The 23,383-nt window shown below is 48.8% G+C and overlaps 1 protein-coding gene across 1 annotated transcript in view; it reads left to right on the top strand.

Moving 5' to 3' along the window:
• The window catches only part of RYR1 (ryanodine receptor 1), a 168,570-nt gene that overhangs the window by 124,000 nt on the left and 21,187 nt on the right, over positions 1-23,383 (top strand). The window contains exons 87-89 of the mRNA XM_073016520.1: positions 1,983-2,064; positions 4,373-4,560; positions 19,661-20,002. Of these exons, the coding sequence (XP_072872621.1) occupies positions 1,983-2,064; positions 4,373-4,560; positions 19,661-20,002 (612 nt within the window). The remainder of the gene's footprint in view (positions 1-1,982; positions 2,065-4,372; positions 4,561-19,660; positions 20,003-23,383) is intronic.

Here is a 23,383-nt window from a genome sequence, read left to right as displayed (position 1 = left end):
CACTGCACAAAGGCACGACCTCTGAGGGCATCCACATCCTACACATCATGGTGTATTTTTACAGTAGTTTAGTTTTCCAGCAGATGGCAGTACAGTATCCAGCATATTATAACTTCCCCACTGGAAGTGTTTTAGGGGGTGCCTTTTTTTCTAATTTGCCCAAAGGCGCCCCAGGGGCTGGCAGAAACCCTAACTGGCTGTCATCTGACTTTTGAAAAGGAGTTAAACTTAGTATGCAGTTCCTCCGTGTCACAGCAGCTGAAGTTGTGCTGTTAGTATCATCCTAAAATTCTAGAGAATGTTGGTATCATCGTGTAGAATTCCAAATCCTGCAGGACTAATTCATCCGCCACCATCTAGTCTAGGTTGCAAAAGCTAGAAATCCAATGCAAAGTGGTGGCTTAAGAAAAATAAAAATAAGGAATTTATCAGTTCATATCACAGATCCAGGGCTTAGAGTGATGTCAGCAGAACTGTCCCCTCTTTGACTGCATTTGGAAGCAGGCTGTCTCCCTGGGCTGGAGAAAATCGTGCCTTAGGCTCCTATCCACCCTACTCTTAACAGCCCCAGAGGGAAGAGATCTCCTCCTTCCTGAGTGCTCCAAGAAAAAAAAAAACCCTGAGATTCTCTCTGATTGGCCTATTGGGTCACATGTCCATCCCTGAACCAATCACCATAGCCTTGGGAAAGAGAGCTCTGATTGGCCAGGCCTGGTCATATACCCACCTATAAAACCAGGAAGTTAGGGTCAGTCCCATATGCTCTGACTGTGGAATGCGGGACACCGCAGGCAAAAATTGAGGGATTGTTAAGAGAGGAGAGGGACTGAATCATGGGTAGGCAGAAAGCACAGGCGCCCACCCACTGTAGGGTCTTGAGATTAGGAGTGTCAGGACCTTAGACCCAGGATGCAGAGCTTTGGAACTGTGCAAATATATTAGGATTGGAATCAACAACTTGTAGAACTAGCATGGGAGCAAAGGACCCTTACCTCTCATTTATCTGGTATCGTCCGCTCCCCTCTCCATTTTATTTGGTGGAACCATATGAAATTATCACTTTGGACCTGGCACGGTGGCTCATGCCTGTAATCCCAGCACTCTGGGAGGCTGAGGTGGTGGATCACCTGAGGTCAGGAGTTCGAGACTAGCCTCACCAACAAGAAGAAATCCCACCTCTGTTAAAAATAAAATATTAGCCGGGTGTGGTGGTGCATGCCTGTAATCCCAGCTACTTGGGAGGCTAAGGCAGGGGAATTGCTTGAACCTGGGAGGTGGAGGTTGCAGTGAGCCGAGATTGTGCTATTGCATTCCAGCTTGGGTAACAAGAGCAACACTCTGTCTCAAAAAGAAATTACCACTTTGTGAGTCAAAAGTGATCACATATTGGCACTTTTATGTGACTCAACCTAACATAAGTAGGGGCCATGAGGCAAAACTTTGTGTTGGAGATTTCTATGGGCCCTACACCATGGCCCCATGTTCCCCACAGACGGCTTACCAGAAAGCACATGGCTATCTCCACAGCCTTCCTCCTGAACCCAGAGTCCCACTCTTGCCATCACACATTATATTCAACATACATCTGTCAAGACTACCATACGCCAGGCACAGTGCTGGGCTCACATCCCTTCCTACACTTGGGTCTCTGTCCCCAGTGTTTGTCTCTGTCTGTCTCTGTCTCTGTCTGCCCCAAATGTCTGCCCCGCAAGCCTCCCAGTCCTCCCTGTCTGCCAGCCTTCCCACTACCCATCACCTATTGGACCCTTCCCCCAAGTTCCAACCCCACCCCCACAATCTTGTCTCTCTGCCCCTTCCCCTGCTTCCGAGGAACATGTCTGGACTCGGGTCCCCTCGGAGGTAAGAGGGGAGAAAACAGGGGTTTAGATCCAGCTGGGTAGGTGTGGAGCGGAGAAGCAACAGAGGTGGGGGAGGTGTCTGCAGAGACCAGCCCTCACCGAGCTGGGGTGTGGGGTCTCCAGGACTCAAGCCAGATCGAGCTGCTGAAGGAGCTGCTGGATCTGCAGAAGGACATGGTGGTGATGCTGCTGTCGCTACTAGAAGGTAAACACCCAGGAGTGAGGGTGAGGGGACAGTAAAGAGGTTCAGAGAAGCCTGAGAATGGCCCTCAGAGACCCAGGAGACCCTAACTCTCAACCCCATCTGACATCACGTCAGGATCCACGGGTTGGTGAAGAAGCCATAATAGGCCAGATGCGGTGCCTCATGCCCGTCATCCCAGCACTTTAGGAGGCCTGGGCGGGTGGATCACCGGAAGTCAGGAGTTTGAGACCAGCCGGGCCAACATGGTGAAAACCTGTCTCTACTAAAAATACAAAAATTAGCCCGGTGTGGTGGCGTGTGCCTGTAATCCCAGCTACTCAGGAGGCTGAGGCAGGAGAATCGCTTGAACCTGGGAGGCGGAGCTTGCAGTGAGCCATTGCACTACAGCCTGGGTGACAAAAGCAAAACTCCGGTTCAAAAAAAAAAAAAATCAGAAGGTTCCCTTTAAACATCAAGATTTCCAGCTTTTCTTGAAAAACTGTAAGCTTCAGTGACCCTGGGTCCACATTCTCACATGGCAAAAATTAGCTGGATTGGATGAAATAACTTAATTATATCAATGTTAGATCTCTAGATGTTCATGATAGCATGGTGATTATATTAAACAATGTCCTTGTCTTTTAGGACATAGACACCGAAATGTTTAAGAGTAAAAGGACCTGATGTCTGCAACTTACTCTCAAATTGTTCAGAAACAAAATATACAGAGAGAAAGAGAATTACAAAACAAATGCGATGCAGGGTGCGGCATGTGCCTGTAATCCCAGCGCAAGGGTCGCTTGAGCCCAGCAGTTTAAGACCAGCCTGGGCAACGTGGTGAGATCCTGTCTCTACAAAAAATACAAAAATCAGCCTAGTGTGGTGGTGTGTGCCTGTAGACCCAGCTACTTGGGAGGCTGAGGTGGGAGGGTCACCAGAGCCCGGGAGGTCCAGGCTGCAGCGAGCTGTGATCGCACCACTGCACTCCAGCCTGGGTGACAGAGCAAGACCCTGTCTCAAAAAAACAAAACCCCAAAACAAACCAAATGTGGCAAAAGATAAACAATTGATTAACGTGGATATATGAGGATCCCTTACACTATTCTTGCAGCTTTTATATAAATGTGAAATTACATTTAAAAAAATTTTTTTTTTTTTGAGACGGAGTCTTGCTCTGTTGCCCAGGCTGGAGTGCAATGGCGCGAACTTGGCTCATTGCACCCTCTGCCTCCAGGTTTCAAGCGATTCTCCTGCCTCAGCCTCCTGAGTAGCTGGGATTACAGGCACACACCACCGCGTCTGGCTAATTTTTGTATTTTTCGTAGAGACAGGGTTTCGCCATGTTGGTCAGGCTGGTCTTGAACTCCTGACCTCGTGATCCACCTGCCTCAGCCTCCTAAAGTGCTGGAATTACAGGCATGAGCGACTGTGCCCAGCCTACATTAAAATTTTAAAAATACAAAAATAAACTGGAGCCAAGCTTCAGCTGCTGCCTTTAGAGGGAGTGTGGGATCTCAGTTTGCTAATCTCCACCTCTCCTTGCTGCTTACCATTGACTGGCCTCAGTCTTCTGTGGACCCGCCTGGCTGTGTGGACTCGTGGAAGCTTTAGCTGTGTAAGCCCTCAGGTCATGCAGCTGTGAGTTCAAATCCATTCTCCTCGCTTTACTGGCTATGTAACTTCGAGTGTATGAGTTTCTCTATGTCTCAGTTTCCTCCTCTGTAAAAACAGAGAGTCACTCACTTCCCTTTTTGTGTGATTGTGCCAGGGTAGCATTTGGCACCTACCTTCAGCATACGTCATCGTTATCTTTTTTTTTTTTTTTTTTTTTTGAGACGGAGTCTCACTCCATCACCCAGGCTGGAGTGCAGTGGCACGATCTCAGCTCTGCAACCTCCGCCTCCCAGGTTCAAGCAATTCTCGTCTCAGCCTCCCAAGTAGCTGGAATTACAAGCACATGCCACCACACCCAGATAATTTTGTATTTTTAGTAGAGACAGGATTTCACTACGTTGGCCAGGCAGGTCTCAAACTCCTGGCCTCAAGTGATCCACCCACCTCGATCTCCCAGAGTGCTGGGATTACAGGCGTGAGCCACCGCGCCCAACCTGACATCATTATCTTTACTGGGGGAGGTGGGCAAAGGCAGGATCAGCCAGGTTGGCACAGGAGGCTGATGCGGGTCAGGAAGGGACCCGTGGAGGGGAGGCTGCGGCTGGCCAGGGACACTCCAGCAGCGTGGTGGCTCCTGGACTGGAAAGAGAGGCAAGCCTCGTGGGGTGCCGGAAGGGAGTGTCTGGCGGCCATACTGACCTGGGGCTGCCTGCAGGGAACGTGGTAAACGGCACGATCGCCCGGCAGATGGTGGACATGCTCGTGGAATCCTCGTCCAATGTGGAGATGATTCTCAAGTTCTTCGACATGTTCCTGAAACTCAAGGACATTGTGGGCTCTGAAGCCTTCCAGGACTACGTAACGGATCCCCGTGGCCTCATCTCCAAGAAGGACTTCCAGAAGGTGGGTGCGGCACATCGTGTGGGCCCAGGACTTGGATGGGGTTGCTAAGGGCCAGCCATGCCCTTCTGGCTGCCTGCCTCAGACAAGAGACATCTCTGCAAGCCTCATTTTCCTTATTTGTAAAATGAGGATAAAATATTCCTTGGGTTATAGGTGTTCTGTTCTGTTTTGTTTTGTTTTGGACGGAGTCTCGCTCAATCGCCCAGGCTGGAGTTCAGTGGCGCGATCTCGGCTCACTGCAAGCTCCGCCTCCTGGGTTCTCGCTGTTCTCCTGCCTCAGCCTCCCGAGTAGCTGGGACTACAGGCGCCCGCCACCACGCCCGGCTAGTTTTTTGTATTTTTAGTAGAGATGGGGTTTCACCGTGTTAGCCAGGATGGTCTGGATCTCCTGATCTCGTGATCCGCCCGCCTCAGTCTCCCAAAGTACTGGGATTACAGGCGTGAGCCACCGCGCCCGCCCGTATTCTGTTTTATTTTATTTTAGAGACAGGGTCTTTCTCTGTTGCCCAGGCTGGAGTGCAGTGGCATGATCATAGCTCTCTGCAGCCTTGACCTCCTGGGCTTAAGCAATACTCCTGCCTCAGCCTCCTGAGTAGTTGGGACTACAGGTGTGTGATATCATGCCTGGCTAATTTTTAAGTTTATTTTTTGTAGAGATGATGTGGTCTCACTACATTGCCCAGGCTCCTCTTGAACTCTTGGGCTCCAACAATTCTCCTACCTCGGCCTCCCAAAGTGCTGGGATTATAGGCACGAGCCAACTCACTCAGCCCCTTGGGTTATTTTGAGGATCAAATGCATTAACACAAATGAGAAGCATTATTACTATTATCTTTATTAATAGTCATAACATTATCTTATTGTGAATAGGCATCAGTTATTCCATCGATAAACATTCGCTGGCTTTCTTCTCTGTGTGGGGCCTGTGGTGACTCTATCAACCCATCAATGACCAAGATAGACACAGTCCATGCTTTCATGGGTTTATAGTCTAATGGGGGAGGCAGTCACTAACTAGACCATTCCAAGTCTAAATAATGAGGCTGCTAGGAGGGAAGTGCTGGAACATCCTTATTCAGGAACCCACTCATCCTCCTCTAACCACCTCTCCCATCCTAACTCTCCATCTTTTCTTAACACAGCCCTGGGCAAGTCACTCTCTTCTCTGAGCCTCAGTTTCCTCCTCTGTAAAATGGGTATAGGATAATGACATTAACCACTAACTGTTGGCAGAGTGCAGTGGTTCATGCGTATAATCCCAGCAATTTGGGAGGCCAAGGTGCGAGGATCGCTTGAGCCCAAGAGTTTGAGATCAGCCTGGGCAGCATAGTGAAACCCTGTATCTATAAAAATAAAAATAAAACAACTATTAACTATTGTGAGGATGGGCAGTGTGGGCAGTACCTGGAATATGGTGAGTGCTCAAGAGATGTTAGCTACTATTACTACTCCCAGATCTTTGCTGTTACCATTTTGTTAACTTTTTATTTTGAAATAAGTTCAGATTTATAGAGAAGTTGCAAGAACAGCACATAGAATTGCTGAATACCCTTCACCCATGTTGCCCAAATGTTTTCTATTTATTCCATCATGATTTCCTTTTTTTTTTCTGAGACGCAGTTTTGCTCTTGTTGCCCAGGCTGGAGTGCAGTGGTGCGATCTCAGCTCAGTGCAACCTCCGCCTCCTGGGTTCAAGCGATTCTCCTGCCTCAGCCTCCTGAGTAGCTGGGATTACAGGCATGCACCACCACGCCCAGCTAAATTTTTGTTTGTTTGTTGTATTTTTAGTAGAGATGAGATTTCACCATGTTGGCCAGGCTGGTCTTGAACTCCTGGCCTCAAGTGATCTGCCTGCCTCGGCCTCCCAAAGTGCTGGGATTAGAAGCATGAACCACATCGCCTGACCGATTTCCCTTTACTTTTAAACACTTCAGTGTATCTCCTGAAAACAAATTCATTCTCCTGCCTAACCACAGGACAGTTATGCTAATCAGGAAATTAACATTGGCACAGTGCTGCTATCTAATCCCGGACCTTATTCAGTTTCCCTTGTTGAAGAAATTTCTTTTGTCAATGTCTTTTCTTTGCCAAACCAGAACCAGGGATTGCATTGAGGTATTCTGTTTTCCTCCTTCAGTCTGGAACTGTGCCTGGGTCTGTCTGTATCTTTCCTGATGTGTTTGAAGAACACAGGCAAGCTGTTTTGTAAAATGTCATTCAGTGTGGGTTTGTCTGAGTTTTCATCATTATTAGACTAGGGTTATGCATCTTTTGCAGGAATATCAGAGAAGTGATGTGTCCTCAGTGTAATATATTAAGAGGCACATGTGGTTTCATCCCGTTACTCTTTATTTACTTATTTGTTTGTTTTTAGAGTCAGAGTCTTGCTCTATTGCCCAGGCTGGAGTGCCGTCAAACAATTCTAGCTCACTGCAGCCTTGACCCCCTGGGCTCAGGCCATCCTCCTGCCTCATGAGGCCACCTAAAGTGCTGGGATTACAGGTGTGAGTCACTGCACCTGGCCAATGTCTCTTCCCATTACTGTTGTTAACTTGGACGGCTTGGTTAACTCGGTGTTCATCAGGGGCTCCACGATGAAGTAACTGTTATTCCCTTTGGAATCAATAAGTGTCTTGTGAGGACATACTTTGAGGCTATGTAAATATTCTGTGTAATATTCTTTGTAAATATTCTGCTCACTGCAGGGTCAGCATCCATTGATGACTCTTGCCTGAAACAGTTATTCCTCTGATACCTGACAAATGGTGGTTTTCTCATTTCACCATATGCTTTACCATTATTAGGCACCATTTTACTGTACGAAAGGGTGTTTCCTTCTTGTCCATTTCATTTGCTCGTTCATCCATTCATTTACATCAGTGTGGATTCATGGCCTTTTTTTTTTTTTTTTTTTTTGAGATGGAGTTTTGCTCTTGTTGCCCAGGCTGGAGTGCAATCGTGTGATCTCGGCTCATCGCAACTTCCATCTCCCGGGTTCAAGCGATTCTCCTGTCTCAGCCTCCCAAGTCGCTGGGATTACAGGCACCCGCCACCACGCCTGGCTAATTTTGTATTTTTAGTGGAGACGGGGTTTCACCACATTGGTCAGGTTGGTCTCGAACTCCCGACCTCAAGTGATGGTCAGGCTGGTTTCAAACTCCCAACCTCAAGTGATCCACCCACCTCAGCCTCCCAAAGTGCTGGGATTACAGGTGTGAGCCACTGCACCTGGCCCATGGCTTCTTATTCTATGGGTTGCAACTGTGACTGGCCATCTGCACTTAGGTAAGCTCAGGGTTCCCTGAGTTAAAATCAAAGTGCCCTGTGCCTTCCAGTTGTTCCCCAAGAGCCTCCCTGTGTCTCTGCTTCTCAGCCACGCCTTGCAAGAGTCATCTGCCCTTGATCCTCCGTTCTCACCTCCTACTCCTTCCCTGAATCGGGGCTTGCCGGCTTCCGTCCCTGTCAGGCTCCTGAAACTCCTCTGACCAAGATCATCAGGGACCTCTTTACCTCTGACTCTCCCCTCTGGCTTGTCGTCTTGGCAGCCTTTGTCACAGCCGGCCTTTTCCTTTCCCTCCCCAACCCTGAGGGGCAATGCCTGCTTCCCTGAACCTGAGCCTCACATCCCTGGGACTCTGCCTCCCAGACAACCCCTCGTAGCCTCTTACCCGTCGCTGTGCCTGAGCCCTCCACCTTCATGAAGAGCTCATAGTTACCATATTCTCACTCTGTGCCCTGCGTATCAGTGAATTTGCTCATTTAGTCCGTATGGCAACCCTACATGGTAAGGACTGCTTTTTTGTTTTGTTTTGCTCCTTTGAGACAGGGTCTTGCTCTGTCAGTCAGGCTGGAGTGCAGTGGCGTGATCACAACTCACTGTAGCCTCGGCCTCCCAGGCTCAGGTGATCCTCCTACCTTAGCCTCCCAAGTAACTGGGACTCCAGGTGTGCACCACCACACCCAGATAATTTTTTTTGTTATTTATTTATTTATTTATTTATTTATTTATTTTAGAGATGGGGTTTCACATGTTGCCCTAGCTGGTCTTGAACTTCAGGACTGAAGCAATCAGCCTACCTCGGGCTTCCAAAGTGCCGGAATTACCAGCATAAGCTACCGTGCCCAGCAGGACTGTCTTTTTTTTTCTTTTTTTTTGAGACGGAGTCTCACTCTGTTGCCAGGCTGGAGTACAGTGGTGTGATCTCGGCTCACTGCAGACTCCGCCTCCCAGGTTCAAGCGATTCTCCTGCCTCAGCCTCTTGAGTTGCTAGACCACAGGCGCCCGCCACCACGCCCAACTAATTTTTGTATTTTTAGTAGAGATGGGGTTTCCATGTTGGCCAAGGTGGTCTCGATCTCTTGACCTCGTGATCCACCTGCCTCGGCCTCCCAAAGTGCTGGGATTACAGGCGTGAGCCACCGTGCCCGGCCACCAGGACTGCTTTTTATTCCCATTTTATGGATGTGGAAACTGAGGCACAGGGAGATAAATGGACATGCTTAAGGTCACCCAGCTAATAAGTGACAAGGCTGGGGTTAGACCTCAGGTGGTCTGGCTCCAGAGTACACTGCCTCCAGATTCATCTGTTAATCTAGTCTAATCGATAGTCAGTGAGCACTTCCTGGGAGCTGGGCCCTGGCTGGTAGTCTCAGCCCTACTCTCGAGCCTGGCAGGTTTAAGAGTCTGGGGTGACTACAAGAGAAGCCAAAAGCACTTGTAGGAGCTAAAATACACATGATTCATAATTGAAAATGAGTAATGATTTCTCTTGACTGGGGCTGCACAGATCACAGGGTTTAGTGTCAGGTAGCTGACATTTTACAGCTCAACATCTGTTACACAGAGTTACAATCTGCAACTGGGAAAAGTGTATTCATTTTATTTTTTGAATATATAATACGATTTTAAAAATCAAAATATAGGCTGGGCACAGTGGCTCACACCTGTAATCTCAACATTTTGGGAAGCCGAGGCAGGCAGATCACTTGAGGTTCGGAGTTCAAGACCAGCCTGGGCAACATGGCGAACCTCCGTCATCTCTACTAAAAATACAGAAATTAGCCAAGCGTGGTGGCAGGTGCCTGTAATCCCAGCTACTCAGGAGGCTAAGGCAGGAGAATCCCTGGAGCCTGGGAGGCAGAGTGTGATTACATCTCAAAAAAAAAAAAAATCAAAATATAGCCAGGTGCTGTGGCTCACACTGGTAATTTCAGCACTTTAGGAGGCCAAGACAGGAGAATCGCTTGAGGCCAGGAGTTTGAGACCAGCCTGAACAATATAGCAAGACCCCATTGCTTAAAAAAAAAAAAAAAAAAATTCAAAAAATCAGTTGGATGTGGAGGTGTGCACCTGTAGTCCCAGCTCCTCTGGAGGCCGACTGAGCTGGGAGGATCCTTTGAGCCCAGAAGGTCAAGGCTGCAGTGTGCCATGATTGTGCCACTGCACTCCAGCCTGGGCAACAGAGCACAAGACTTTGTCTCAAAAAATATATATCAAAATATAGCAAGGCGTGAAGTAAGAAGTCTCACTCCTACTCTTTTCCAATCCATTCTTCCCCATATCTACCAGGTTAAGCCCTTTCGTTAGTTTCTTTTGCATCCTTCCATCATTTTTTTTTTTTTTTTTTTTTTTTTTTTTTTTTTGTTTGAGACAGAGTCTCGCTCTTCGCCCAGGCTGGAGTGCAGTGGCTGGATCTCAGCTCACTACAAGCTCCGCCTCCCAGGTTTACGCCATTCTCCTGCCTCAGCCTCCCGAGTAGCTGGGACTACAGGTGCCTGCCACCTCGCCCAGCTAGTTTTTGTATTTTTTAGTAGAGACGGGGTTTTACCATGTTAGCCAGGATGGTCTCGATCTCCTAACCTCATGATCCGCCCATCTCGGCCTCCCAAAGTGCTGGGATTACAGGCTTGAGCCACCGCGCCTGGCCCCCTTCCATCATGTTTTAAATGAAAATACAAACAGACGGTGAAACCCCGTCTCTACTAAAAATTACAAAAAACTAGCCGGGCGAGGTGGTGGGCGCCTGTAGTCCCAGCTACTCTGGAGGCTGAGGCAGGAGAATGGCGTGAACCCGGGAGGCGGAGCTTGCAGTGAGCTGAGATCCGGCCACTACACTCCAGCCTGGGCGACAGAGCGAGACTCCGTCTCAAAAAAAAAAAAAAAAAAAAAAGAAAAAAAAGAAAATACAAACAGATACTCTTGTTTTTCTCGTTTTGTACATAATAGGTATAATATCACTGGTCTGTATTATTTAACCACATATTCTGGAGATATAGGAAGCTTCCTCATTCTTTTTTACAGATGTCCAATATTCCACGCTGTATGTATATTATGGTTTATTTGCTATTCCTTCTTGATGGACACTGGCTTTATTTCCTATGTGTTGCTATACAACCCATGTTGCGGTCAGGGCTGTCATGGATAGTTGCACACATTGTGCATTGCAACAAGGGTGTCATTTATACCACAGGCATTTTACGTTTGTACATGTATTACTGCAGAGTTCTAGCAGATGGAGGGAAATGTGCTGAGGAAGGCTGTATTTGGGCCTAGAGCAATGCTGGCTCTAACAATTACTCTTGTTACACTTTGAGAGGCTGAGGCAGATGGATCACCTGAGGTCAGGAGTTTGAAACCAGCCTGGCCAACACAGTGAAACCCTATCTCTACTAAAAATACAAAAAAATGAGCTGGTCATGGTGGCAGGCACCTGTAATCTGAGCTGCTTGGGAGGCTGAGGCAGGAGAATCACTTGAACCTGGGAGGTAGAGGTTGCAGTGAGCTAAGATCGCGCCATTGCACTCCATCCTGGACAACAAAAGTGAAAGTCCATCTCAAAAAACAAACAAAAACAATTAACTCTTGTTATACAACATTCTGTAAATCATGTGTGGTTCATCTCAGAGGATAAACTTCCAGAAGTGGGATAGCTAGCTAAAAGGGTAAATGCATTCGTCATTTGGACAGACATTGCTCTCCATTTTTCTTTCTCATTAATAACACGAGTGTGCCTGTCTCCCCACAGCCTCGCCACCAGACCGCACTGTCAAATCTTTGGATTTTTGCCAATCTGATAGGTGAAAAACGGTATTGCAGTATAGTTTTAATTTTTTAATTTTTTTTTTTTTTTTGAGACAGAGTCTTGCTCTGTTGCCCAAAGTAGAGTGCAGTGGTGTGATCTCAGCTTATTGTAACCTCTGCCTCACGGGTTGAAGCGATTCTCATACCTAAGCATCCCAAGTAGCTGGGATTACAGGCGTGTGCCACCACACCCAGCTATTTTTTTATTTTTATTTTTAGTAGAGATGGGGTTTTACCATGTTGACCAGGCTGGTCTCGAACTCCTGGCCTCAGGTGATCCACCCGCCTTGGCCTCCCAAACTTCAGATGCTTTTTCTGCATTTCCATTCATATGAAAATCTGCATTAAAAAAATGTAGCATTGTGGCCGGGCTTAGTGGCTCACGCCTGTAATCCCAGCACTCTGGGAGGCCGAGGTGGGCGGATCACTTGAAGTCAGGAAACCCCTGTTTCTACTACAAAATGCAAAAGTTACTTGGGCATGGTGGCATGCGCCTGTAGTCCCAGCTATTCGGGAGGCTGAGGCAGAGAATTGCTTGAACCCAGGAGGTGGAGGTTACAGTGAGCCGAGATCGTGCCACTGCACTCCTGCCTGGGCGACAGAACGAGACTCCGCTTCAAAAGGAAAAAAAAAAAAAAGTAGCATTGTTCTATAATTTCCCAAGTTCTTCATGGTTGGCAGAGTTCTTGACACTTTACAAATCACATCTTCAGTGATGAAGTACTTTGTAGATTTCAAAACATCTACTATAGTTTGGAAGGCCCTTTCTGGTGTTTGAAATCACATTTTATTTATTTATTTATTTAAAATTTTTTTTTTTTTTTTTGAGACGGAGTCTCGCTCTGTCGCCCAGGCTGGAGTGTAGTGGCCGAATCTCAGCTCACTGCAAGCTCCGCCTCCCGGGTTTACACCATTCTCCTGCCTCAGCCTCCCGAGTAGCTGGGACTACAGGCGCCCGCCACCTCGCCCGGCTAGTTTTTTATATTTTTTAGTAGAGACGGGGTTTCACTGTGTTAGCCAGGATGGTCTTCATCTCCTGACCTCGTGATCCGCTCGTCTCGGCCTCCCAAAGTGCTGGGATTACAGGCTTGAGCCACCGCGCCCGGCCTATTTAAAATTTTAATTATATTAACAGAGATGAGGTCTCTCTATGTTGCCCAGGCTGGTCTTGAACTCCTGGGTTCAAGGGATCCTCCTGTCTCCGCATCCCAAAGTGCTGGGATTACAGGAATGAGTCACCTCACCCAACTGAAACCACATTTTAGGTTACTGATTTATTCCTGGTCAGTAAACAGTCTTGAGGTTATCTTTACTGTTTTCCCATCTGCAAATATAGGAAATGTCTTCCTTTTTAAAATGTCTTTATTGAAATAGAATGTACATACCATAAAATCCACCCATTTAAAATGTATGGTTCAGTGGTTTATAGTGTGTTCACAGAATTGTAAAGCCATCACTGCAATCTAATTTTAAAACATTTTAATCATCCTTTGAAAAGGAACCCTATACCCGTTTGCAGTCATTTCCCATTTCCCCCACCCAGCTCCCGGTAACCACTCATCTTTCTGCCTGTATAGATTTGCCTATTCTGAACACTGCATATAAATGGTATCTTAAAATATATATGGTCTTGGCCAGACACGGTGGCTCACGCCTGTAATCCCAGCACTTTGGGAGGTCCAAGAGGGTGGATTGCTTGAGCCCAGGTGTTTGAGAAGAGCCTGGGCAACATGGCGAAACCCTGTCTCCACTAAAAATACAAAAAATTAGCCGAGTGTGGTGGCAAATGCCTGTAGTCCTAGCTACTTGGGAGGCTGAGGTGGGAGGACCGAGAAGTTGAGGTTGTAGTGAGTCCTGAACACACCACTGCACTCCACTTGAGCCTGGGCAACAGAGACTCTGCCTCAAAAAAACAAACAAACAAAATGCATGTGTGTGTGTGTGTGTGTGTATGTGTGCGTGTATGTGTGTGTGGCCTTAAAAGACATTCCTTTTATTTGACAAACCACAACGTCATTATCACTCCTAACCAAAAATAAAACAGTACAAATAAAAAAATCGTCACAGTCTTTAAATCATCAAGTATCTAGTCAGTGTGCAAATTTCCAAATCTCGTAACTTTCATATAACTATCAGGATTTTTTGCTGCTTCTTTGAATCAGAATCCAAACAGGGGCCACCCATTGCAATTGGCTGATACTTTTTAAAATCATCTTTCATCTCTTGCTTCCCTGCTATCATCTTTTCTTTTTCCTTGCAGTTTATCTCCTGGAGATCCAGGCTGTTAGTCCTGCAGATTTTTACTGTCCAACAGAAATACAATATGAACAATACATATATTTTTTAATTTTCTTTTTTCTTTTTTTTTGAGACAGGATCTCGCTCTATTGTCCAGGCTGGAGTGCGGTGTGGCAATCTCAGCTCACTTCAACCTCCACTTGTCAGGTTCAAGTGACTCTCCTGCCTCAGCCTCCTGAGTAGCTGAGATTACAGGCATGCGCCACCACACCTGGCTAATTTTTGTGTTTTTAGTAGAGACAAGGTTTCGCCATGTTGGCCAGGATAGTCTCGAACTCCTGGCGTAAAGTGATCTGCCCACCTCAGCCTCCCAAAGCGCTGGGATTACAGGCGTGAGTCATCATAATTTTAAATTTTATAATAGCCATGTTTTTTAAAAAGTAAAAAGAGGACCAGGCATGGTGGCTCGCGCCTATAATCCCAGCACTTTGGGAGGCCAAGGCGGGAGGATCACTTGAGGTCAGGAGTTTGAGCCAGCCTGGGTAACATAGCAAAACCCTGTCTCTATAAAATTTTTTTAAAATAACCAGGTGTAGTAGTGCATATCTGCAGTCGAAGTTACTGGGGAGGCTGAGGCAGGAGGATCCCTTGAACCTCAGAGGTTAATGCTGCAGTGAGCCGTGTTCATGGCACTGCACTTCAACCTGGGCAACAGAGCAAGACCTTGTTAAAAAAAAAAAAAGTAGGCCGGGCGTGGTGGCGCAAGCCTGTAATCCCAGCACTTTGGGAGGCCGAGACGGGCGGATCATGAGGTCAGGAGATCGAGACCATCCTGGCTAACTAACACGGTGAAACCCCGTCTCTACTAAAAAATACAAAAAACTAGCCGGGCGAGGTGGCGGCGCCTGTAGTCCCAGCTACTCGGGAGGCTGAGGCAGGAGAATGGCGTGAACCCGAGGGGCGGAGCTTGCAGTGAGCCGAGATCGCGCCACTGCACTCCAGCCTGGGCGACAGAGCGAGACTCCGTCTCCAAAAAAAAAAAAAAAAAAAGTAACATGAAACACTACACGTAATCTAATACATTCAAGATGTTATTTCAACATGGAATCAATCCTGTTTATTTATTTATAGAGACGAGGTCTTGCCATGTTGCCCAAGCTGGTCTCAAACTCCTGTGCTCAAGCAATCCACCCTCCTCAGCCACCCAAGGTGCTGGGATTACAGGCAAGAGCCACCGTGCCTGGCCATAATCAATCTAAAAAATGATTAGCTTGACATTTTTCACTCTTTTTTCACACTAAGTCTATCAATTGATAGTGCTGTCCTAGTTGTAGAGTTTCCCATAGTCTGGACCTGACCGATGTGTCCTTGTGGTATCATTTCTTGTGTTCCTCTGTCCCCTGGGTTTCCTCCAAAGTGGGACTCAGCTGAAGTTCAAGCAGATTCAGATTTGGGTGTAAGGAGTTTTTTGGCCAGAACCTTCCTATGTGGGGCTGCTGTGTACCTCCACCAGGAAGCACCTCCTTTCCAGATACCAGCAGCTGTTTCTGCTCAACGCTCAGACATATTCATTCATTAGAAATTGCAAAATGGCAATAGTCTCATTTCTTTTTTTTTTTTTTTTTTTTTGAGACAGAGTCTCGTTCTGTCACCCAGGCATGCTCTTGGCTCACTGCGACCTCCGCCTCCCAGGTTCAAGCAATTATCCTGCCTCAGCTTCCCAAAGAGCTGGGATTACCAGCACCCACCATCACCCTGACTAATTTTCGTATTTTTACTAGAGATGGGGTTTCATCACGTTGGCCAGGCTGGTCTTGAACTCCTGACCTCAAGTGATCCATCTGCCTCAGCCTCCCAAAGTGCTGGGATTATAGGCATGAGCCACGGCTCCTGGCCTCTTAGTTTTTGTGATGCTTCCTTCATTTGACAAATGAGTATGAGTGCCTACTGTGTGTCAGGCACTGCCCTAGTCCTGAAGGTACAGCAGTGAACAAAACAGAGAGCCCACTGTGGGGGCCGATAGTCCAGTGGGAAGGGGCAGATGCAAATAACGAAATACACAAAGTAATTGTAGGTTATAATCTGTGGTCTGAAGGGCGTGGGAGTGAGCAGGGTGTGGTAAGCCCCGTAAACCGGCTAGTGGAGGAAGGCCTTCTGCAGGAGGGGACAGCGAAGCTGAGAGTTGAAAGGTACCATATGAATCAGGGAGGCTGTGGTGTCCCAGGCAAAGGGGACAGTAAATGGAAAGGCTGAAAGATGGGAAAAGAGGGACAGAGAGCAGCCTGGGCAACATGGCGAAACCCTGTCCCTACAAAAAATGCAAAAATTAGCCAGGCATCGTGGCCTGTGCCTGAAGTCCTAGCTACTTGGGAGGCTGAGGCAAGAGAATCACTTGAACCCAGGAGGAGGAGGTTGCTGTGAGCCAAGATCGTGCCATTGCACTCCAGCCTGGGTGACAAGAGCGAAATTCTGTCTCAAAAAAGTAAAAATAAAAATACAAAAATTAGCTAGTCATGGTGGTGCATGCCTGTAATCCCAGCTACTCGGGAGGCTGAGGCAAGAGAATTGCTTGAACCCAGGAGGCGGAGGTTGCAGTGAGCCGAGATCACGCCACTGCACTCCAGCCTGGGCAACAGAGTGAGACTCTCTCAAAAATAAAATAAAATAATAAAATAAAATATAAAGTAAAATACTAGCCAGGCACGATGACTTATGCCTGCAATCTCGGTACTTTGGGAGGCTGAGGTGGGAGGATCGCTTGAGCCCAGGAGTTCAAACATAATGAGACCTTGTCTCTACAAAAAAACTGTTTAAAAAATTATCTGGGTATGGTGGTGCATGCCTGTGGTTCCAACTTGGAAGGCTAAGATGGGAGGATCACTTGAGCCCAGGAGGTCGAGGCTATGGCAAGCCATGATCACTCCATTACACTCCGGCCTAGGTGGTAGACATAGACTTTGTCTCAAAAAATTAATAATAAAATAAAACAACTAAAAGACTATAAGTAGACTGTAACACAAAGAAAGGATAAATGCTGGAGGGAATGGATACCCCATCAACCCTGATGTGAGTACATATCGCGTGCCTGTATCAAAATAGTTCACATACCCCATAAATATATACGACTATGTACCCACAAAAATGAAAAATAAAAAGGCCTGGCTCACTCCTGGAATCCCAACACTTTGGGAGGCCAAGGCAGGCGGATCACTTGAGATCAGGAGTTCAAGACCAGCCTGGCCAACATGGCGAAACCCCATCTCTACTAAAAATACAAAAATTAGCTGGGCGTGGTGGCACATGCCTGTAATCCCAGCTACTTAGAAGACTGAGGCAGGAGAATCGCTGAACCCTGGAGGCAGAGGTTGCAGTGAGCCAACATCACACCACTGCACTCCAGCCTGGGTGACAGAGCAAGACTCTGTCTCAAAAAGTAAAAGTAAAAATAATGTTTTTTTTTTAAATAGGCCAGGTGTGGTGGCTCACGCCTGTAACCCCAGCATTTTGGGAGGCCCAGGCAGGCAGATCATCTGAGGTCAGGAGTTCGAGGTCAGCCTGACCAACATGGCAAAACCCCGTCTCTACTAAAAATACAGAATTAGCCAGTGCGGTGGCATATGCCTGTAGTCCCAGCTACTCAGGAGGCTGAGACAGAAGAATCACTTGAACCCAGGAGGTGGAGGCTGCAGTGAGCCAAGATCGTGCCACTGCACTCTAGCCTGGGCAAGACACAGCAAGACTCTGTCTCAAATAATAATAGTAATAATAATAATAAATAATAAATAATTAATTAATTAAATAAAATAAAGGGATGGGCAATGAATGATGACAAAGACAGACCAGCAAATCACAAGAGCAGAGTCTAGGAGTGAATGGAGGTGATAGTGTCCCAGGCCCCTGTGGAGAGGTGTTGTTTTTTTTTTTTTTTTTTTTTTGCACAGGGTCTCGCTCTTATTGCCCAGGCGAGGTGCAATGGCACAATCTCGGCTCACTGCAACCTCCACCTCACAGGTTCAAGCCATTCTCCTGCCTCAGCCTCCCAAGTAGCTGGGATTATAGGCACGCACCACCATGCCTAGCTAATTTTTGTATTTTTAGTAGAGACGGGATTTCACCATGTTGTCCAGGCTGGTCTTGAACTCCCGACCTCAGGTGATCCACCTGCCTTGGCCTCCCAAAGTCCTGGGATTACAGGCATGAGCCACCACGCCTGGCCGGGGTGGGTTTTTGAGACAGATAGTGTCACATTGCTCATGATAGAGGGGGAGGCACGCAGATGAGGTGAGGGCAGTAGGTGAGGGGTTCCGGTGTGATTATGTCTCCATGCTCTGTGGTTTCTAGAGCCCTTCATGATTTGCAAAGCGTGTTACTCATTTAGAAAGCATTTTGCAAAGTTCTGGGGTTTTTACAAAGCACTCTTGAGAGCCAGAAAATTTTGCTTCTGTTCATACCCCAGAGCAACATTTCTCACACTGCATATTGCAAACCCATCTGTAGGTAATGAAATTAATTTAGCAACGCATAACTCGTGACCAGCCTCTTTAGAAATAAAATAGAACATTGCAGAGTGTGCTCCACAGCAAAGGTCAGAATTGTGTCATGAAACCTTTTTTTTTTTTTTTTTTTTGAGTCACATTGTAAAATGTATTCTTACATTGAGTGCGGTCAAGAACATTTTACGCTGCTCTAGAGAACCTCTTGCAAAAATGCATGGGCAATCAGCACAAGAATGTTCAAGAAAAATGTTGTCTGTAAAAAAAAATCTGTGGGTGAACTTGGTGATTTATGCTTGTAATCCCAACACTTTGGGATGCAGAGGAGGGCACATCACCTGAGTTCAGGAGTTTGGGACAAGCCCGGGCAACATGGCAAAACCCCGTCTACAAAAAAATACAAAAATTCACCAGGCACAGTGGCATGCACCTGTAGTCCTAGCTACTCAGGAGGCTGAAGCACACGACTCATTTGACCCTGGGAGGTGGAGGCTGCAATGAGCTGAGATTGTGCCACTGCACCACCCCAGCCTGGGTGACAGAGCCAGACCCAGTCTCAGGAGAAAACAAACAAACAAAAATCTGGAAGCAACCTACATTTCCATCAGCAGGATAACAGATAAACAGTGTTAATGGCTGGGCATGGTGGCTCGCACCTGTCACCCCTGCACTTTGGGAGGCAGAGGCGGGTGGATCACCTGAGGACAGGGTGGGAGTTCGAGATCAGCCTGGCCAACATGATGAAACCCCATCTCACTAAAAATACAAAAAATTAGCCGGATGTGGTGGCAGGAGCCTGTAATCCTAGCTACTCAGGAGGCTGAGGCAGGAGAATCACTTGAACCTGGGAGGCAGAGGTTGCAGTGAGCCGAGATCACGCCACTGCACTCCAGCCTGGGCGACAAGAGCGAAACTCCATCTCAAAAAAAAAAAAAAAAAAACAAACAAGTTTCAGCTGAAGTGGGAGGATCCCTTGAGCCCAGGAGTTTGAGACCAACCTTGGCAACATAGGGAGACCCTATCTCTACAAAAAAAAAAAGTTAAAAAAAGTTAAAATTAGCCAGGTGTAGTGGTGTGTGCCTATAGTCCCAGCTAGTCTGGAGGCTGGGCAGTTGAGCCCAGGGGTTGGGATGGGGGCAAGAGGGATGTGTTGAGGTTGTGGTGAGCTGTGATTGTGCCACTGCACTCCAGCCTCGGCGATACAGCGATACCTTGTCTAAAAAAAGAGAGAGAGAGAGAGAATTGAGGCTCTCCAGGCCACCCCACTGACCTCCCTGCCCGCCCCCAGGCCATGGACAGCCAGAAGCAGTTCAGCGGTCCAGAAATCCAGTTCCTGCTTTCGTGCTCCGAAGCGGATGAGAACGAGATGATCAACTGCGAGGAGTTCGCCAACCGCTTCCAGGAGCCAGCTCGCGACATCGGCTTCAACGTGGCGGTGCTGCTGACCAACCTGTCGGAGCATGTGCCGCATGACCCGCGCCTGCACAACTTCCTGGAGCTGGCCGAGAGCATCCTCGAGTACTTCCGCCCCTACCTGGGCCGCATCGAGATCATGGGCGCCTCGCGCCGCATCGAGCGCATCTACTTCGAGATCTCGGAGACCAACCGCGCCCAGTGGGAGATGCCCCAGGTCGGGGGACACGCGCGCGTGCATGCTCGCCTCCTGGGGCTTCGGGCATGTGGGTGCTCACTTCCTGCACGCTCGGACCCCACAGGGGGCCGTGCGTGCCTCGCATATCTGCCCTGCTCTGGCAAGCCCACGCCCACCCTTTTGTACACATTTTGCCCTGCTGTGCCCTTGCACATCCCTGGCTCGCCCCTGGCCATTTCTTGCGCACCTGGACCACACAAGAATGCACAGCCCTTGGGCATGAAGCAGGGTCAGTGTGTCCTGACTGTGGCTGCTCACACGCCATGCTTTTCCCCTACACGCACACCCTGGGAGCTCTGGCAGGCCCTTATAGCCCTGATGCAGCCCTGCCCACACTGTCACCTCCTTGAACCTGCATGGCAATACACCCCTGGCTCACCTTCCCAGCAGCCCCAGTGTGCCGTCTCTTGGTCCTGGCCCGTTCATGCTCACGCTTGTACACGCTCGCCTTGGGGGCTCTGGGGTACCCTGGCATGCTGACCCGCCCTTCACCAGTCATCACGTGTGCCCCCAGATGCATTCTGAAGTCCTAGCACACGATGTGTACCCCCACTTATTCTGGGCCCACACGTGGGTGCACACCTCTTGCACACACCCTGAGGATGCCAGTGAGCCCTCCCAGAACCCTGGCATGCCTTGTTCGTTCACTGCCCACTTGCCCTCACTGTAGCCCTGGCACAACCATGCTCACCTACACACACTTGGGCCATGGTCTCACGCTCACCCACAAGAGCCCCCAGACCCACTCTCTAACCTGACGGGCCCTATCTCAGCTCCTCCTATGCCCAGCCCACAAATGCTTGAACACCCCTCACACTCACTTGCCCCGAGGGTACACTCACGTGGTCCCAGCATGTCCCCAGCACAGCCGGCACACCTGGCTGACATATGGTTCCCCTCCCCATTCCCTCACACTGCCCACATGGCCCTGACACCCTCACCACATTCTTTTGCACACACATTTGCATGTTGTTCCTCAGATGCCCCCAGGTACGTGCACACCCCTCCTTGTCTCACACTCATAGCCCAGGAGGCGGGTGCACCCATCACCTCCTTCACGACTGAGCCCTTCATATGTCTCCTCAGGGGACACCAGCTCATGCACGCGGGCTCATGTCCCACACAGAGCCCTGTCCTCATGTTCTGGGAGCCAGTACACAAACCCTTGGCTCCCCTTCGCACATTCATGCCTGCCTCACGCACACTGCATAACTGCAGACCCCTCTCACACTCATACTCCTCCTGTCCCCCCATAGAGTCCCAGGCCCTTGCACGCCTGCCCCATGTGCCCACGCCCACTGTGCACACTGAGCCTCTCATGGTTGCACACTTCTGGCATCCTCCCATGCCGCCACGCCCTCCTTGCACCTGATCCCTCCCTGGCCCCTGGTGTCTCCTCACATACTCTGCAGGAACCCTTGAGATCTCATACACTCATCTATGCCTCTTGGGACCCCACCGCATACACATCCCCATCTGGCACACACGTGGTTGCAGCAGCATCCTGGCACCCAGGATGTCTGCACATTCCCGCCTCTGCAGGAAGCCCCTGTTCACCATGGCCCTTCCCACTCACTCCTTGCACGTGCTGGGGGAGCTCTGCTCTCCCCTCTTCCTCTGCCACTGCGTGCTTCCCACACGAACACTCTTTCCCTTAGTGCTGTTCCTCCAAACACCCGCTCCCTTCTGCTCACCCCTTCCCATTCCACTTTCCCCTGCTCCTCAGGCATCCACGAATGCCCATGTGGCCTCGGAGCACCTGTGCGGCAGTATAATAGGGAACACTGTACGCTGGTGTTGTCATCGTTGTTGTTTGAGACGGAGTTTTGCTCTTGTCACCCAGGCTGGAGTGCAATGGCACGATCTCGGCTCACTGCAACCTCCACCTCCTGGGTTCAAGCAATTCTCCTGTCTCAGCCTCCCGAGTAGCTGAGATTACAGCCATGTGCCACCACACCCAGCTAATTTTTATATTTTCAGTAGAGGCAGGATTTTGCCATGTTGGCCAGGCTGGTCTTGAACTCCTGACCTCAGGTGATCCGCTCACCTTGGCCTCCCAAAGTGCTGGGATTACAGGCGTGAGCCACCATGGCCTGCTCACTATATGGCATTTATCAGGCACTGGGAGCTGTTCTAATCATGCAGCATCTACTAACTCATTTAGCCCTCACACCAACCCTATAATGTAGGTCCTATTATGCCCATTTTACAGAGGGAAAACGGAGGTCCAGAGAGTTAATTCAGAATCACCCAGCTACTCAGTGGCAGAATCAGGATTTGAACCCAGGCAGTCTGGCTGCCTTTGCCTTCGAGCACTATGCTCCTCCTCTCAAGGAAGCTAAATACATCCATCCTGGAGCCAGCTCACTGGGATTTCAAATCCTATACGTGCCACCTCGTCTATGTCACCTGGGCATGTAACTTTCTGAGTCTCCCTGTCCTCATCTGTAAAATGGGAAGAAAACCCGCTAGCCCTAGGCTTGTTTGTGAGGATTAAATGAGTTTTATGGAAACGCTTGTCTGGGGCCTGGCCTTACGGAAGCATTTACAGGAGTACCTGCAATGAGTGCTCTCTATAAAGCGCTCTCGATAGGTTTGCTGTTGATAATCAAGACAACAACATGGCCGGGTGCTGTGGCTCCTGCCTGTATTCCCAGCACTTTGGGGGGCCAAGGCCAGAGGAGTGCTTGAGGCCAGGAGTTCGACACCAGCCTGACCAACACAGTCAGACCCTGTCTCTGCCAAAAAATTTTTTTAGAAATTAGCAGGCCAGTCATGGTGGCTCACGCCTGTAATCCCAGCACTTTGGGAAGCTGAGGCGGGCAGATCACTTGAGTCCAGGAGTTCGACACCAGCCTGGCCAACATGGCAAAACCCTGTCTCCACTGAAAATTCAAAAACAGCCCGGCATGGTGTCAGGCGCCTGTAATCCTAGCTACTCAAGAGGCCTAGGCATGGGGATCACTTGAACCCTGGGGGCGAAGGTTGCAGTGAGCCAAGATAGCATCACTTCATTCCAGCCTGGGAGACAGAGCTAGATCCTGTCTTTTTTTTTTTTTTTTTTTTTTTTTTTGAGACGGAGTCTCGCTCTGTCGCCCAGGCTGGAGTGCAGTGCAGTGGCCGGATCTCAGCTCACTGCAAGCTCCGCCTCACGGGTTCGAGTAATTCTCCTACCTCAGCCTCCCAAGTAGCTGGGATTACAGGGGTGCGCCACCACGGCGGTTAATTCTTGCATTTTTAGTAGGGACGGGGGTTTCACCATATTGGCCAGGCTGGTCTCGAACTCCTGACCTCAAGTGATCTGCCCGCCTCGGTTTCCCAAAGTGCTGTGATTACAGGCGGAGCCACAGCGCCCGACCT

Source organism: Chlorocebus sabaeus, chromosome 6 (genome assembly GCF_047675955.1).
Source record: "Chlorocebus sabaeus isolate Y175 chromosome 6, mChlSab1.0.hap1, whole genome shotgun sequence".
Classification (NCBI taxonomy): Eukaryota; Metazoa; Chordata; class Mammalia; order Primates; family Cercopithecidae; genus Chlorocebus; species Chlorocebus sabaeus.
The sequence above is the reverse complement of the archived record's forward strand: the minus strand, read 5'-3'. Positions and strand labels throughout refer to the sequence as shown.